This window comes from Cucurbita maxima, unplaced genomic scaffold (assembly GCF_002738345.1).
Source record: "Cucurbita maxima cultivar Rimu unplaced genomic scaffold, Cmax_1.0 Cma_Scf00001, whole genome shotgun sequence".
In the NCBI taxonomy this organism is placed as follows: Eukaryota; Viridiplantae; Streptophyta; class Magnoliopsida; order Cucurbitales; family Cucurbitaceae; genus Cucurbita; species Cucurbita maxima.
Genome location: NW_019272017.1, coordinates 2935631 through 2953403, shown reverse-complemented (window position 1 = coordinate 2953403; position 17773 = coordinate 2935631). Strand labels below are relative to the sequence as shown.

The window sequence follows — 17773 nt, the reverse complement described above, 5'->3', positions numbered from 1 at the left end:
TAACGACTCAAAAGAATCGATTGTTATAAAGTTAGTATGATAGTGTGGATTAGATTACCCACTCCGATCTGGCATCTAACCTAAAAAATTTAAGCAATTTAGATCATTGTACGGTAAGGGGTCGAGCCCCTTTTAGTGAGTTTACATGGATAACGATCGTCTTAAAACATTATTATGGAGAGTTTCGGTCGGTTAAATTAAGGCTTGAAAAAATATATTGCTAGTTTCAACTATCCATACAAGGTCGAAAAACAACTTTGAGTAAAATAATTTCTTTGATAAATTTTTCGTGGCTTTTTGAAGTAAATTTTCAACATCTAATTTAATCCTCCCAGGTATGAAATTGCGATGAAAAAATCTATTACGAGACCTCGTGTATGAATATGAACGATGATAATTACTCATTTAATATATCATAAGACGCTGTGATAAGTGAGACTGAACTCTACTGATTCGGTGTTAATTTCCATCAGTTAGGACAAAATTTTCAAGCGCTCGATTAAATAGGTTAATATTATTTACATCAACCAAAGAAAAATGACACATTTTGAAAGTAATGTAGGAATATCTAACCCTAATAAAGAAAAATAATGTGGAATAAATAACTTAAAATTAATTATTTGAATTTATTTTTGGTTGAATTATATAACTTGAAGTTAGAAACTTACGTTTATTTAAAATCTAAGAAATGAATTATTCAACCCGAAGAAAAAAACGGAAATAATTTATGACAACCTAAGGTAAAGAATAAAGATAAGTAAGATGAAATTACGATTTTACCCTCCTAACCTACTTTGTCTGGTTCTCTCCCTTATTGGAGCAGACCGACAGCCCGAGTTGTGACAGCCAGGACAGTCATTGACATCTGATCTACTGCAGCTTCACCTTCAAACCCCCACTCCCAAATTGTTCATCTTAATTTGGTTCAGCGAGGTGGGCTGTTCCATTCCTTTGATCTTTATTACCAATCCCCATTTCCCCAAATCTAAGATAAACCCTCTTCAATTCCGCTTCCAATTCTACTTCCCCTGTTTTTTCCGCCGCCATGCCCGGTTTAGTCTCCGTCAAAACCCCGCCGGATGCTCCGCCGCTCCGGATTTCAGTTCCCGACACGCCGCCGGCCATGAGTCACCGACCCCCATCTCCTCTAACAAAGAAACAGCCCTCTCCTTCTCCTTCCCGATCTAAGCCTTCGCCGAACGGGAAGAAGAAGCTTCAACCGGAGAGTCCGACAGCGGCTCTGTTTCCGCCGGATTCTTCTCTGGACAACCCCGATCTTGGTCCTTTTCTTCTTAAGCTCGCTCGGGATACCATCGCATCCGGTGATGGCCCGATCAAAGCCTTGGATTACGCGATCCGAGCTTCGAAGTCATTCGAGCGGTGCGCCGTTGATGGTGAACCGAGTCTGGACCTTGCCATGAGTCTCCATGTTCTAGCCGCTATTTATTGCAGCTTGGGTCGGTTTGAGGAGGCGGTGCCGGTTCTGGAACAGGCGATTCAAGTCCCTCAGATTGGGAGAGGGCCGGATCATGCCCTTGCTGCTTTTTCTGGCCATATGCAGCTGGGTGATACGTATTCGATGCTGGGTCAGATCGAGCGCTCCATTGGTTGCTATGAAGAGGGCTTGAAAATCCAGATCGAAGCCTTGGGTGAGACGGATCCCAGAGTTGGGGAGACTTGCAGGTTTGGTTTCTTCTGTTCTTATATTAGATGCAAATTCGTCTTTCCAAAATTGTGGGAATTTGTGGCATTTGAGCTGGATTTTGAAGAGTTTAAGGTTAATTTTGGAGAGTTTAAGGTTAATTTTGGAAGATTTTAAGGTTAATTTTGAGATTGTGCTTGATCTGCTGATGTTGTGACTTTACCGTTAAAAAGAGACAACTTTTTGCTTCTTTCCCTATGAATCCTCAGCTGTGTGACACTGGTTTTGTGTTAGATTGTGTTTTTTTTGTGTAAAGGTTTCAGGTGGATCTCTGAACTAACTATTTGTTTGTGATTATATTGGCCGAGAGACGAATCGTTGACTGGTTTTTTGCGTGTTTCATAGCTTGTATTTGTTTGATGTCCTGTTAATCGAGTGAAGACCCGTTATTGTTCGAGTTTTATCTCGGTTCATAGTTCGGAAGAATGGTTGTTTGTGGATCGAGTTAATGTGAATAGGTGTTGAGAATAACCATGGAGAATGTCATGTTATATGTAGGTATTTATCAGAGGCACACGTTCAAGCAATGCAATTTGATCGGGCGGAAGAATTGTGCAAAAAAACTCTCGAGATTCATCATGCGCATAGTGAGCCTGCGTCGCTTGAAGAAGCAGCTGACCGTCGACTGATGGCGCTTATTTGTGAGGCAAAAGGTGATTATGAATCGGCGCTGGAGCACCTCGTCCTGGCTAGTATGGCAATGATTGCAAATGGACAAGACAGTGAGGTTGCTGCCATTGATGTCAGCATTGGAAATATTTACATGTCTCTATGTCGTTTTGATGAGGCAGTCTTCTCGTATCAGAAGGCGCTCACTGTATTCAAAGCATCTAAGGGTGACAACCATCCTCTGGTTGCCTCTGTTTTCATACGCCTTGCTGACCTTTATCACCGGACTGGAAAGCTCCGGGAGTCGAAATCGTATTGCGAAAATGCAATGAGGATATACTCGAAGCCTGTACCTGGAACTTCACCTGAAGAAATTGCTGGTGGATTAACAGAAATTTCAGCGATTTACGAGTCTGTTGACGAGCCTGAGGAGGCGTTGAAGCTCTTACAAAAGGCAATGAAGATGTTGGAGGATAAACCGGGACAGCAAAGCACAATTGCTGGGATAGAAGCACGAATGGGAGTGATGTTCTACATGGTTGGACGGTACGAGGATGCGAGGAGTGCTTTCGAGAGTTCGATATCGAAACTTAGAACCACCGGGGAGAGAAAATCTGCGTTCTTCGGGGTTGTTTTGAACCAAATGGGATTGGCTTGTGTGCAGTTGTTCAAGATAGATGAGGCTGCTGAGTTGTTTGAAGAAGCAAGAGGAATTTTGGAGCAGGAGTGTGGCAATTGTCATCAAGATACCATTGGAGTTTACAGCAACCTTGCTGCAACTTATGATGCTATGGGCAGGTACTTCAAATTATTTTAATTATTTTCTTGCCATTACCTATCATATTATACCTATTCGGTTCGGTATAGCTCGCCCGAAGCTCAACCGCCTAGCTATGGGGAATATACTATCTCGGGTATTAATATTGTGAGATCCCATATTGGTTGGGGAGGAGAATGAAACATTCTTTATAAGGGTGTGGAAACCTCTCTCTAGTAGACGCCTTTTAAAAACCTTGAGAGAAAGCCCAAAGAGAACAATATCGGCTTGCAGTGGGCTTGGGCTTGGGCTTGGGCTGTTATAAATGGTATCAGAGCCAAACATCGGGGCTTGTGCCAGTGAGGAGGCTGAGCCCTGAAGGGGGTGGACATGAGGCGGTGTGCCAGCAAGGACGCTGGGCCTGGATTGAGGGGGTCCCACATCGATTAGAGAAGGGAACAAGTGCCAACGAGAATGCTAGGCCCAGAGAGGGGGTGGATTGTGAGATCTCACCTTGGTTGAGAAAGAGAATGGAACATTCTTGTATAAGGGTGGGAAAATCTCTTCCTAGCATACGTGTTCTAAAAACTTTGAGGGGAAGCTCGAAAGGGAAACTCAAACAGAACAATGTCGGCTAGCAGTGGACTTAGACTGTCACAAGTATCTTACGAGTTTTTATTGTTAAACCATAAAGCCATTTGATAAATATGGTGTGACAACATTATGTTTGCTCATGATTTGTTTCACTCGTTTTCGATGTAGCTTAGTTGATGAATGCTTTATCTAATAGTTTCTTCTGAATCTATCGTAGAGTCGATGATGCTATCGAAATATTGGAATCGGTTCTCAAGTTGAGAGAAGAAAAGCTCGGAATTGCGAATCCCGACTTTGAAGATGAAAAGAGGAGACTAGCTGAGCTACTGAAGGAAGCAGGCCGAACCCGAAACCGGAAAGCGAAGTCTTTGGAGAACCTCATCGACCCGAGCTCAAGGAAGACGAAGAAAGAGACAACGAAAAAGTGGTCAGGTTTGGGATTTTGAATCTGAAATGGATATAGTCTTCCTTGAATATTGGAGCTGCTTTTACTGATCCAAAATGCACATTCTGTAACATATAAGATCATGTATAGAGTTGATTTAGTTTTTTCTTTATTTCTTTCTTTATTTCTTTAATTGGAGTAAGCCCTTCTGTTTCTCTTTTATGAACTGAACTCATTTATTGTTTTTCCTCGCTGTGTTGTTAATTGCTTCATTGAATGAATGTCTGTGCTGTAAGGCTGTTACTTTAGAAAAAAAAAAAAACATGATCTTGGTTGAATAAGATTCATAGTTTCGGATTTAATAGTCGAGTCTAATCGTTTGATTCCTAACCATGCTACGATGTATGATTCTATGGGGCAATTGAACTCGACGGTTTGGCTGAGTTGATCTCTTATTATTCTCTCCTAAACGTAGCTTCTGAACCAAAGGTGGATCGTCAAGGTTCGTGGCCGACCCATGGTGATTAACCTCAAGGGTCTCATCCCCAATTGGCTCTCGAGGTGGTTGGCCCCTTAGGCTCGACTTTGGATTTCATTTCATTCGATAATTTCACCTCTAACAAATGATTTGGCTTAGTTCGGTTCTTATAATGAATTTTAAAAGTACTTTTGGCTTTTAAATTGAGAAAATGATGTCTTAGTTTTTACTCAAAGAATCAAATTATTATTATTAAAAAAATAATAATAATAATAATAAATAAATAAATAAAAGGTAGAAAAAGCATCTGATTTACAGTGGAAAGATTACAAAGTTAAAAAAGATATTATTCATTTAGATGGGAATGGTTTTTAAAATATTTTATAAATCATTAATTACTTTATTAAGTTTTTTATTTTTCTAATAGACATTAATTAACATAAGTGGAAGATTAAATTATCTATAATTTAACTATAATCTTGAATTTTGAATTTCTAAAAAAATTAAAATTTTAATAGTTAAAAGAAATCTACTGGTCACATTTTATCTCATAAGTTTAATATTACTAATTAATAATAGAATAAATCAAGATATAGAAGTAAATTATGAGCAAATTTTTTTTTTTTTTTTATTTAGTTGAAAAGCAAGAGAATAATTCCCCAACAGCAATGTAAAATAGTCTTTAAAAAATAAAATAAAAAAAAGATAATTAAGTATAAAAATTGACAAAAAGAATATATTCATAATAATGGGGAAAAAGATTGATGAACCTTCCAATTCCATTAAATCATGATTTCGATTCTCTCTTATGCTGGAATTATGCTTTAGAATATGAGACTTTAAATCAGAAAAAATATATTTTTTAATTTAATTAATATTTTTCAAAAAAATTATTATTAAAAATTACATGAATTAATAGGTTAACATGGAATATGCAGGGTAAGATTCCAACAAACTATTCATTATAAGAGTTTGGAAACATCGCTTGGAGAAGATAATATCTGCTAGCGTTTGAGCTGTTACAAATGGTGTCAGAGCAGACATCGGGTAGTGTACCAGCAAGGACCAAAAGGAAAAAGCTAAAAAATGACAATATCTGCAAGCACTGAGTCTAGACTGTTACAAATGGTATCAAAGTCAGACACCACACACCAAGGGTGTGCCAGCAAGGACGTTGGCTCCAAGGAGGTGGATTATGAAATCTCACATTAGCTGAAGAGGAAAATGAAACCTTTCTTTACAAGAATGTGAAAACATCTCCTTAACAGACCGCGCTTAAAAACCTTAAGAGGAGAATCAATACAATTCACATGAAAAAATTTATACAGTTCGAGCAAAATAATATCAATACCTACATCTAAATCTTGACATCCTAATGCTAGTAATACAGTTTATGGAGATGGGAAGTCGACGGATTATCAATATCTACAACCCGATCGATCGTCACTACCTAGTACTCTCACAAGAACTCCCAAGATTGACAGATAAATCATGAACCAACAATCTTATTATGTTGCTACCTGATGCTTTTGAGATATCTACACACTCTTGTAAGTCTGCGTCGCAAGCAGTAAGAACCCATTCACGATCGTCGTCCATGTATTTGATATCGAATGTACCGACGTCTAGTTTCAATCTCTTCGCTACTTCCTCTCGTAACTCCACAATACCGGTGCACGTGGAAATTTGAAACCGAATGATATCGTCCTTATAAGTGGCCTTGATAGTCATTCTACTTGGTTCTTGCCTTGCTGATATATGAGGGACTGTGTGACAAACAGACTCCATAGGTTGTCTCATAGCTATATCAGAAGGTCTGGGCCAACAAAATTTAGGTACTTGATCGTCGAGAATGGCATCGGCAACCGAAGCGCAAAGATTCTTTAAGTCCTTAGAGCTTCCTGCATCCTTAATCAGCATTCCTCCAAATGGTTCCTTTGGCTCAACCATCAGAAGCGTATCGGAAACTGGACAAGCACGTGTCGATTTGTTCGGTTTGTCGATTGGATGGAAGGCTGCGGCTTCAGGAGAGCCTCTTCTTACACATTGTTCATGGTGGTGAATAGAAAGGGGATTACTCTCATTTGCAGGACTGCCTTGGCAAGAACCATGAGATGTAGGCGTCCCGGTGCTCTCGTCCCGAGATCCGCTTCCTGTTCTAAAATTGTTGAAGCCATTTCCGAGCTTCATTAGAGATCCATTCTGCTCGTGAAACAGTTCTTCCGGGTTCGACACTCCCCTGAGTAATTGATCTTTCAATCTAGCCTGTGTGTTGTTTGTCTGTGCTTCTGAGGTGTTCGTTTCTTTACATTGAGGATCAGAGGGTTGAGAAGCAAAAAAAAAATTTTGATTCGACCCGTCCGGAGTTAACGGATGAGAACTCGAACTAACTGCAACAGGAAGTGGACTTGTAGCAAGAGAAGACATTCCAAAAGTTCCTTCATTCCCTTGAACGGAATCGATGACACGTTTTAGCTTTGAAAGAGAGCGGTTCACCTTATTGATCTTTCGAGATGGCCACCGTGAGATCCCATGTTGCCTACAGATACGCTTCATTGTCGTCGGACAAACTGTCGAAGTGAAAAAAGTGTTCATATAGATATGCAAGCATAGCTTTTATAAAATTAAACTGCAGAATGAAGAACATACCACCAAGGCTTTTGGCAGCATCCTTAAGACTACCAGCAAAATATTGTTGAAGAACGTCCAGACTAATCGACTTCTCGGCTTTTCCACGCTTCCTTTTGGATGTTTTTTTCACTTCCTTATTCTGGACACAAGGAACGGGGTTGTCGCTTTCCCTGTCCCGAACAGTATTGTTTTCGTCCTTTGGAGCATCGTGAACCATTAAAGAACGTTGTTGTAATGTTTCTAAGGCAACTACCTCCCCCGCGTTCGGCATGGCATCAGACTCGGGTGGAATATGAATGCATTCAAGTCTTGATTCAAACCCTCCATTTCTTGATGCTTGAACGACTTCGACGATTCCTCCCTCCTCGAGGTTGATTCCAGAGGCAACTTTGAGAGTGTAGAAATGCTGCTTCATTGTTCCCATCATTGCACCCAACAAAGTCTTTTGTTCCTGATAATCAACGAGGCTCGGTGGCAGAAAGAATTCTAGAATGTACTCGTCGTCTCCAGTAAACTTGCTCCGTAAGCAGATCGAAAAACAGCTCTTTAATCCGAACATGAGTGCGTAGTGTACCAAAGGGTATTCGTTCTTGCAGAATTGGGTGATGTCTCCACAAAAACACGAGCTGTGAGATGAAAACGCTCTCCCCGAAACCCCTTGACCCTTTTGTAAATGGTGTTCTAAACACGCCTCGCGAAAACCCCACTTGTGAGCATCAACAACATAGGATGCTACTTCAGTTGCAGACATACAGATCCGCCCCATACAACTACCATCAAAGCTAGTACAGCTTTTCTTCAAACCTCCACCATTGGCGAGCACGTTTCGGTGCCTGCATGGAACCCAGGTTTGAGCCAATGGTAAGTTATGGGTTTCACATACAACGGTGAGTACGGCCAAGATTTCAGCCAGCGCATTCTGTCGGCCTTCGTTGCAGATCTGAAAGCATTGCGAAGTATGTATACGTGAGAACGAGCGAAAAAGAACAAGCTATACAATATTCATCTTTCAGAATGCAAAAGTGACCTGGATATTTGGACGATCCAAAATCTCTGAACTTTTTAGATTAACAGCCTGCAGGAAAAGAGATTTATAAAATGAGCAAAAACGTTTATGACGAGTAAACACGACATATGCTTCGTCCAATACAATCAAGATCCAGACAACACTTAGGTAATTCAATAAATGGAAGAGAACTCAAACCTGCAGAGCTTTACAGACTTTGTCCACCTCAGGTGCATAATTGATCCTCGGTGAAGTCATGATTAGCTCAAGAACACCAAGACAAGACTGCCCCGAAGGGTCGAAAACAGGCAAAGCCAGAGTTCCCTGAACATTATAATCAAGAGCATGCCTAAGTCGTGAATACTCCTTGCTCGAGTAATACTGCACATTTGGAGTCCATTCAGGCAACTTTTGTTGAAAAACACGACCAGGGAGCCCAAGAGATCCATCCAATTCAGTGTCCAAAGAGAACATATACGTCAAAGAGACCAACCTATACCGATGAAGTCCGTTGCTCTGCGTATCAAGAACAAACGGTTGCCCGGAAGTCGAAAGTACAACCTTGTCACCATTCTTTACAGGTGCCCAAACCTGAGCTAGAACTTGCTGGTCGGACAAATCCTTAATGTACCGAAGAGCTTGCGCCATTTTTTCCTTGATCAAGCAATACCCATCTGGATTCTCCGACGGAACGGGAAGAATCTTAAACTTGTGATTCTCGATCGGCTTTTGCGGTACCGAATTCAAATTGGAAGTACCTGCTCTCAGCTGTAAAGTTAAGCCATTTTAAATGGAAAAGAATCCCTCTAACTAAATCCAAGAACACAATATCAACTCAATATGACAAGATTGAAACTGACAGAAAACTAGCATCCAGAAACACCATACAGAATCATATATCTGAAGAATAATCAAACATATACCAAAACAGGATGAAAAAGTAAAGCAAAAAGTATTGATTCAGGCTTTCAATCCCATAGTAGCCTTCGTTCCTTGTTCTTAAATGGCATAAACACCAAGCCAATCAAAACCTCACTGATTCATTAAAGAAATTTGAAGATAACAAGTCCAAAAGCTACTCAAATAGTCAAAGAAACAAACGGAAAAAAGGTGGTTTCGATTTCAACCCTTTTGAGAAGAAGATCCACTTCTCAAATCACAAGAACCATTCAGTTAAATCAAAATCAAAATCCACCAAACAACAAATTAGACAAAAGGCGGTAAAAACAAACGCAAAATAGAATCGAAGCTCACCAAGAACAGAGCAAGCATAGGCAGCAAATTTGGAATCGTCGCCATCATCGGCTTCAGAGAAGGCCCAAAGAGGCGAAGCAAGATGATCGGAGGTTGAAAACAAAGGGGTTTGATCCAACGGCCAAGGAATATCCAAATCGAGATCGAAATCCATAAGTGGGTTCCGGTCGTCGGCACCGGAACGGTGCGATTTGGGGAAAAACGGAGATAGGTGATCGGAATCGGGCTTGGGCTCGGTCATGGCGAGGAGATAACGGATTTACAGCTCCAAATCTTAGGGTTCTAAGGATCTGAAACTAGTTTGAGAGGAAAACGATGAAGAAGAATAAGAAGAAGAAGAAGGGAAGAGGAGAGGGAGAGGTAGGGATTGTTTTGGGAGTGTGATTCCATGGAATCCAAAAACGAGTAGTTGAAGTTGGATTATATGAGAGTTTTTGGATAAAATAAACAGATTTGATTCCGTGTTGCAACCCACCACCACAATCGCTACTCTACTTCCCATACTTTTTGTCTCAACAAATTCAGAGCTTTTTTAGTGAAAAATGGAGAAATCTATATAATAGTGTGATTACAAGAATCAAAAAGCAAAAAGCAAAAAGTACCCTTCATTTTAATTATATATATCTTCCAAATTTTATTGCTAATTTCATCCTTCAACAACTAATGAAGGCTTTGTACGTCACCATAGTCGAAAGTGAGTACCATTCATAGCCATGATTCCATGTGCCTACTTGAGAAAGAGACTTTTGAAACTCAAAACACCCTTTATGCTTTGAATTTTATAGCGTTTTAGTGAACGGATTATCCGTTCTTCGTATTCGAATGAACGAATGAACGAATGGAATGGACGATTGATAAACAGTGATATTGATATCAAAATCTAATCAAGAAAAAAAATTCACTTCATTGAAAAGCTTGCTAGTCATTTCATAATAGTCAAATAATTAATGATACAAAAACTTATAAATGATAGTTGGATGATTAAATAATTGATAAGGAAAAGCTCGTACGTGAGAGAAAAATCCATTCTTTGAATTTTTACTTTGATTCCTATAAAGTAAATAAATAAAATAATTCATCTTTGAAGTTTTAAGTAAGGCTTACTTGATTGAATTTTGATTCGAGGGAACGAAAGCGTCGAGCCGAAGTAACTCTTATACTTAAAGTTAGTCGTGTAGCTACTCCAATGATACTATTGTTACGTACCATTATGGAAGAAGATTCAGGTAAAATATGCACTTCCTCGGGAACGAAACAAATGGATCCACCTGAAGAGTACGTTCGCAAGAATGAAACTCAAAGGAATTGACAGGGGCCCGCACAAGCAGTAGAGCATGTGGTTTAATTCGATGCAAAGCGAAGAACCTTACTAAGGCTTGACATGTGGCGAATCCTCTTGAAAGAGAGGGGTGCCTTAAGGAACACGGACACAAATGGTGCATGGTTGTCATCAGCTCGTGGCGTAAGGTGTTGGGTTAAGTCCTACAACGAGCACAACTCTCGTGTTTAGTTGGCAACCGTTGGTTGGAGGGAAAAACGAAACATTTACTATAAGGGGCAAAAAACTCTCCCTAATAGCATTTTAAAACTACAAGACTAACTACTATATGAAATTGGCTAAAGCAGACAATATCTACTACTAGTGGTGGGTTTGGAAGGGACCCTTTTTTATAAGAGTGTGAAACCTTTCTCTAACGCGTTTTAAAACTATGAAGCTGACGACGATACATAATAGCAAAAAATAAATGATATCTACTAGCGATAAACTTGTACTATCTCTCAACTGGATTTATATAAATTTATTAGCCACCAATAATTCTAAAAATGAGGTGGGTTTTTGTTTAGTTATTATAATCTAGGTCAACAAAAATTCAATAGGTTGTGATTATAATTAATTAAAAAAATAAATTTTGTACTCCCATTAAATAAACAAAAAATGGATAATTGCAATAATTAAGCATGTGGGTTAGTGAAGTGGTCTAATTTAAAAAATATAATGGTACAATGTGTAAATCCAATGTCATACAGCATTATATAAATTTTACTATTTTTTTATTTTTTTTATTTTATTATTTGCAATTATATATAGGAAAAAGACAAGGCAAAAACAACAATAATTAGTTGGTTTATATTATTTTTTAATGAAAAAATATAATTATTTTTTAATTTTTTTGGAAAAGTTGTTAGCATTAACAATAAAGATTAGTTTGAGATTATAGAATATAATTATTTGTTAATTGACTTTTAATTCAAAGTCTAATTGAAGCAAGTTGGATTGGGGCGCTCCCCCCATTGTACATTGCCAATATTTTTAATTAATATTTTTTAATTTTCTCTTAATGAGAAGACAAAAATGTTTAATTATCAAATAACAAAGCTGCCTACCCCATTATTTTTTTTTTCAAAATAAATTAATTAATATACTTTACTTTTTGAATAATGGGAAATGTTTAATTTATTTGTTAGTGACATTCGCATAATTAATTATTGAATTACTATAATAATAATGAGTGTTGATATTGAATTTGGATCACGGATCATGAAGAAGGTGCCTATAAATCTCTGTCTTGTTATCACTGTATCTATATACTTACAGAAAAATTGATTTTTGCTGGACAAATTGAGTCTTTAGAGATTAGTGTGACATCCATGTAATTGAGTACAAAATATGCTGGAATGACTCGGGTTAGTCCGTGAAAATAGTTTTCACTTTAGCAGCGAGGAGTAAAGAACATGACCATATTATAGAGGATGTAGAGAAATACAGGAGTCACCAGATGCCGAATTCTGAATCCCGAACATTAAGACATAATCATTATTCACAAAAGAAACCGAATGGAAGTTTTTCAAACATATTTATTTTTAATTTTGTTTGATTTAAGAAATAAGCTACTTGTCTCCTCAAGTTGAAGGGTACTTTTCATGTTCCCATCATTTTATTTATATATAATTTTTCTCTTGACTTTTTTTTAATTTCCTGTTTTATTGGAAAGCTCCAAGAATCTGTGGCTGTCCATTGTTTTTAGGGTCTTCATCCCTATCCTCAAGAACAATATTAATTATGTTCGGTCCTCGAACATTATAAAATTTACACTTTGGTCCCTGAAACACTGAAATATTTATATATAAAAATAAATAAATAAATATTTGATAAAATTATGTCTTTTAATTTATTTATTTTTTTCATTTTACTTAATAATTTAGCTAATTTTATTTCTTTTTCGAACAAATAATAAAATATAAATGAAAATTGAATAAAGGAATGATATCTTGTTGTTGAAGGGTAGAGATGTAAATTCTTATTATTCTTAATGAATTATATTATTTATTAAATGATGTAGAGAATAATTTGATTTGGAGGTGTGACTGTAACGATGGGAAATTTTCAAATGGAATAATTTGAAAATAAATTAAAAAATGATAATAAACATTAAGCAAATATTTTGATGTATGATTTGACATTGATTAAAGTTTATGACTTTTTCTCGAATCCAATATATATGGAGAAGATTTGAACAAGGAATATTCCAATATTATGGCAAAGAATCTTTGAGGATGGATTCTATTTCAAACTACTTAAATATAAATTTGGTCCGTACTTTTGAAAAAATTAAAATTTGGACTCTGTAAATTTAAAATTTAGATTTTTTTATTTATGATTTGATAAAATCATCGTGTAAATAGACTATTTATGATAATTTTATAAAACTATAAGGACTAAATTCTAATTTTTAATGGTAAATAATTTTTTAGAATTTGATTATAATATTAAAGAAATATTTAGAAACTTTGTAAGGAATATAAAAATATTTTTTTTGATATTTTATGGTAACAGTTATACATTTTTTTTTTTCAAAAGATCGTAACTTAATAATTAAAAAGGGTTTAATTTAATTTTCATATTAATAACAAAAATTACTTATTATTCAATTTTCTAATAATTATTTTAAATAATCTTTGGAATTTTTAGAAAGTTATGTAGTTGACATTTTTTAAAAAGGTCAAACATAGAGGAAGTAACCATTCCAGATGGAATAGAAAAGCCAATATTTTTATTTTATTAATTAGTAAAATATTGTCAAATGTATTTTAAAAAAGAGTAAGAAATTTTGATGGAAAAAGGCATAATATATTAATATAGAAATTAATACGCCAATAAATATTTAATGGTATTTCTTAAAAAATTGTTTACATAATCTTGTCAACCTAGCATCGTTTTCCAAAGTGTTGGTGATAAACACAACATTAATAATAATTAATTGACCATTTCAAAATACAAGCTTATAAAAAATTATAATTAAAAATAGTAAAATTTATGGTCAGCTTAAATTTAGAATAAATTGAGTCTAATGAATACTTAACACATCAAGTAATATTAATTTAGGTGTTTAAATCTCTATCTCATATGGTGTCGGGAGAAATGGCTCGATTCTATTAGGTGAGTTTCTTGGTCATTGTTTGATAACTTATGTAGGTTTAGTTTTTCGATGTTGTATAAACTTGATGAGACAATGGAGGTGGAGCTAGAAATTTTTTATCGAAATTTTTATATACAATAATCCAGAAAACTGTTTTGTATTTTCTAATTGTTTTTCTAAAAATATCTCGAACTCGTTCTAGATATTCACATTTTTACTATAAAGATGTGTGATACAATCTTTTCAATTAGAACCGGAGAAAAACAAATAATATTAGAAAAGGGGACCATAGCAATTTGGGTTTTTTAATGGCACAAAATGGTAAAAAGCATAGAAAAGATTAAAATTCCAAAATAAATAAATAAAGTTGTAAGCCAAAAGGGATTTTGAAATATTCGAGGCTGACAATGAAGGGCACAACTTGTACGGATTTGACACACCTTGTGAAGCTTCCGGAGTCATGGGGGCCGCCCTTACTCCACACAACTCGGCGCGCCGCCGCCGCCGCTCCCTCCGCCACGACCCCCAATTAACAAATTGCACTTCATTTATATTTAATTCCTCCGTCCATATGGTTTTAATAAATAGCTCCTTTTTTAATAACATTATTTTAATAAATAGCTTATTTAAATATAGTAGTGGTAGTTATAAAGTTGCAAAACTGTGACATAAATTCATTTGGTTTATATTTGAATTGGATAAAACTATGGGTAACAGAAAAAAGTTGTGTGCGCGCATTTCAAGTGTTCGAAACCTTTTCTTAATCTACATCCCACACTATAGCAGTAATCAAACAATAACGACTTCCAAGTCATTCGATCTTACCATACCGCAACAAAATGTAATTGTAAACAAACACTTAGAAGATAGCAAATGCAACGACGATCATCTCACAAGAATGTAAATACCAAGATACATTGACAAAAATCCGGACTCAATGTCACTAGAAATAACAATTTTGTATGGAAAAATCCCATAAAGATCATAAGAGGGTGAGGGATAACTATCAACCTTGGCATGTTGAAAAGCAGCAGATAGCAATGGTGAAAAGCTGCTAGCTTGGTTCGTTCATACAATCCGCTCCAACTCCCTGGCGTAACTGAGCGTTTGGTTGATGAGTTGAAGAGAAGGTATTTCCTTGCAAGGTGCAGATTCTTTCGCCTTCTGGAAATATACAACGCCATTCGTTATCTCCCACTCGGGATGCTCCTGCATCGAAACAACAGATCGTAATCAACAGGTGCATTGTGAAAACATGTGAATAATAAGACATGAAATAGTTCGTGGAAACTCTCTTAGTTAGTCGAGAGAAGTATTCATCGAAAAGACAACTTTCATCTATCTAAAACTTGCTAGTGAGAATGCAGATTATCGAGGATTAAATGCATCAAACAGAGCTTACCTCCTTGACATATTCCAAAAGGTCTTTGTCAGAGGAAAACAGCAGCATTTGGCGTGCATCGCTTATAGAAAGATAATCATATGCCTTCTCACTGCAACCAGCTATTTCATCTCTGGAAGTGACAGGAAAGACATAAATTATGAATGAAATGTATGTTGTCTCAAAAAAAAAAATTAAGAATGAAATGGAATAGCTACTTGCAGCGACCCCGAGAGAGAGAATTTGGCAAACACTTGGAAGGACGTGGGATTTATCATCTATCATTATATTAGTTAGAGACCTTATTTAGATGAGTTACCTTACAGTCTTTGCAAGGAGGTCCATGAAATAACCAAAAGTTTCGTGTGGCACAGTCTGTCGAGCACTCAACACACGGTTGTAAGCACCTTCCATGAAAGATTGTTCCAGCTCCACAGCATGTTTAATGCATGGGCTCTCCAAAGCAGAGGTGGAAAGAAGTTCAAGTTCAGTATGGAATTCTGCAATTCTATTCTGCACAAGAAGCCTCAGAAGGTTGAGACCCAAGATTGGATACTCCTGAGGGGATGGTGGAAGGAGGTTACTGATCCAAAAAAAAAAAATTCTCATGAGAAAAAATCGTACCCAGAAGTTAAAACACAAGATAACATCAAGTTAATCTCAATGGGGCAATCTCGTAAAATGCTAGATTAAAACACAGGAAGCTCAGGCTAAAATCAGATACATCAGTTTTGAACCTCAAGAGAACTCAGAATATGCTTTCCTGATAAGTTAGGACCCATTTGTTACTCTGCTGCAGTTCATTGTCAGATGATTTTCTCGCCAAAGCAGTTCAGTTTAATTAGATTAACTCATTTACATGAAAGAAGGAAGATAATAGTATGATGTAAACTACCTAATAGTGACCAACTAAGAAAATTATATTTGCAAATAATATCCATACGTAGCTTTATTAGTCTTCGATGAAATTTCACTTCAAATTAACAAAGAATCAAGTTGCTCAATAGAACTCCACTTATATCTATACTTTTCTTCTCTTTATCTCACTACACCATTCCCCAGGCTCGCAAAGGAGTATAAATCATTTAAATCTTGGCAATTAGCATAACTTTTCCAAGAATCTCAGGAAGAAAAACAAACCAAAGGCACCAACTGAAAAAGGTAAAAACTAAACATTTTTATATTTTCTTCCCCGTCTGAGATAAACAAGTAATATATCATAATAATAAAGCAATTTAATCATTTTGGACAGGATTTATGAAATCAAATTTCACTTTAATTAAGAAAGAGAAACACACCGAGCATCAGTGTAGTAAGGCTTCAATTGGAAGAAATCTCTTTCAAATGCCTCTTGATCCTCAATCTTCACACTAAGCAACACAGCGTGCTCATATATATCCCCTGAAGACACCAAATAAACACAAAAATCGTATAAGAACTAAATTTAGAAAACGACTCTGCAGGAAAGGAAAAAGAACCCAAGTCCCCTATAGATAATAAACTTTTTTGTATGGAAAACTCAACATCAGAATATTCAAAGATCCAGAAAGTATATTATTTATTCATGTCCAAGTAGATTCCGTCTTTCTCCAACTTCTATTAGATAGTTTATCAACTTATGACATTCGTGTGTCATATTTTGTACTTCTGAGTAAAATTACTTCAAAAGCTCATTCAAATCTTATCCAAATTTGCATCAACTATGGTATTGGTCATCTAATTTCTAAGATGGGAAATGCTTTCAAAGCCTCATCATAATCTTACCATTGTAGAATAAAGAAGTCAAATTCACTCAATCTCATGGCTTAAGCTTCTAGTTCGGGTGGTATCTTAACAGCACTAATCACAAAAGTGAATATACCAAGTCCCACAAAAATATAAGTTCTATCTATTACTATGAAGATACATAAACCATATTATAATCTTCTCTTCAGTTGAGTATTGCAAGATCCAAGCGACAGCAAATTATTCATATGGAAAAAATATAGTCCAGCAAATAAGAGTTGCGAAACTATGAAATATAGTATGGCGAGACATTCTTACTAGCCACCGTCAGTTCATGGACAGCATTGAGCGTATTTTCAAACAATGGCGGAAGACTTCTGAATCCAGTCAAAAAAACCTGCAAAAAGAAAAACAAAAAAAGATTAAAGAAACTTGAACAGCATCATTAAAAACCAATCTCCTCAAGAATAAAAGAAAACACGCTGAAACTGCAGTGAACAGATGAGTAATTGGAAGAAACATTAGGGTTCTAGAATCAGATCGATACCTTGAGCTGACAGAGGAGATTGTTACAAGAATCATAATCGTGCCTGACAAGAGCAGCTTTGAAGCGCTCGAAGTTCTGCGAGACCTCAGTTAGCTTCGGATCCATGGCGATCTTCGTCTCCTTCGGTTTCTTTCTCTGAATCTCTCCGCTGAAATGGAAATGGAAATTGGTCACTTTAGTTGCTGCCTTTGCTTGCTCTTCAAGAAGGAATTCCACTTTCTCTAGGGCTCGAAATTGGCCGGATCCAACAAGATACCCATACCCGGCCCAAACACCGTAATTACCG

The 17773-nt window shown here is 36.6% G+C and overlaps 3 protein-coding genes across 4 annotated transcripts; 1 reads left to right on the top strand and 2 right to left on the bottom strand.

Moving 5' to 3' along the window:
* The first annotated feature begins 823 nt into the window (after positions 1-823).
* LOC111479457 (protein KINESIN LIGHT CHAIN-RELATED 1-like) lies at positions 824-4409 on the top strand. Its single transcript, XM_023124140.1, has 3 exons — positions 824-1683; positions 2201-3109; positions 3880-4409. The coding sequence occupies exons 1-3, from the start codon at positions 1046-1048 to the stop codon at positions 4106-4108; spliced, it is 1776 nt and encodes a 591-aa protein (XP_022979908.1). The 5' UTR covers positions 824-1045; the 3' UTR covers positions 4109-4409.
* A 1362-nt stretch (positions 4410-5771) lies between these two features.
* LOC111478725 (protein NLP6-like) lies at positions 5772-9972 on the bottom strand. 2 transcript variants are annotated; one of them, XM_023123153.1, is made up of 5 exons: positions 9417-9972; positions 8361-8920; positions 8184-8231; positions 7175-8096; positions 5772-7095 (listed from the first exon to the last, which is right to left on the bottom strand). In XM_023123153.1, the coding sequence occupies exons 1-5, from the start codon at positions 9655-9657 to the stop codon at positions 5972-5974; spliced, it is 2895 nt and encodes a 964-aa protein (XP_022978921.1). In that variant the 5' UTR covers positions 9658-9972; the 3' UTR covers positions 5772-5971. The 2 variants fall into 2 exon arrangements, with proteins under 2 accessions (XP_022978921.1, XP_022978929.1); XM_023123161.1 differs by having other exon boundaries at positions 8361-8930; positions 9417-9585.
* A 4648-nt stretch (positions 9973-14620) lies between these two features.
* On the bottom strand, positions 14621-17675 carry LOC111481169 (26S proteasome non-ATPase regulatory subunit 8 homolog A-like). The gene is made up of 6 exons (XM_023126527.1): positions 17488-17675; positions 17259-17337; positions 16514-16616; positions 15535-15798; positions 15237-15348; positions 14621-15043 (listed from the first exon to the last, which is right to left on the bottom strand). Exons 1-6 carry the CDS (start codon positions 17590-17592, stop codon positions 14903-14905), a joined length of 804 nt encoding a protein of 267 aa, XP_022982295.1. The 5' UTR covers positions 17593-17675; the 3' UTR covers positions 14621-14902.
* Between the last annotated feature and the right edge of the window lie 98 nt (positions 17676-17773).

Excerpts from the sequence above, each read along its gene's own strand:
- LOC111481169 (XM_023126527.1), bottom strand. The coding sequence starts at position 17,592 with ATGGATCCGAAGCTAACTGAGGTCTCGCAGAACTTCGAGCGCTTCAAA. Across the intron at positions 16,617-17,258 it reads CCATGAACTGACGGTGGCTA|GGGATATATATGAGCACGCT; the intron begins GTAAGAATGTCT and ends TGGTGTCTTCAG. Across the intron at positions 15,044-15,236 it reads TTTTGGAATATGTCAAGGAG|GAGCATCCCGAGTGGGAGAT; the intron begins GTAAGCTCTGTT and ends GTTTCGATGCAG.
- LOC111479457 (XM_023124140.1), top strand. The coding sequence starts at position 1,046 with ATGCCCGGTTTAGTCTCCGTCAAAACCCCGCCGGATGCTCCGCCGCTC. Across the intron at positions 1,684-2,200 it reads AGAGTTGGGGAGACTTGCAG|GTATTTATCAGAGGCACACG; the intron begins GTTTGGTTTCTT and ends TGTTATATGTAG. Across the intron at positions 3,110-3,879 it reads ACTTATGATGCTATGGGCAG|AGTCGATGATGCTATCGAAA; the intron begins GTACTTCAAATT and ends AATCTATCGTAG.
- LOC111478725 (XM_023123153.1), bottom strand. The coding sequence starts at position 9,657 with ATGACCGAGCCCAAGCCCGATTCCGATCACCTATCTCCGTTTTTCCCC. Across the intron at positions 8,097-8,183 it reads TGGATCGTCCAAATATCCAG|ATCTGCAACGAAGGCCGACA; the intron begins GTCACTTTTGCA and ends CAATGCTTTCAG. Across the intron at positions 7,096-7,174 it reads TGCTGCCAAAAGCCTTGGTG|TTTGTCCGACGACAATGAAG; the intron begins GTATGTTCTTCA and ends TCACTTCGACAG.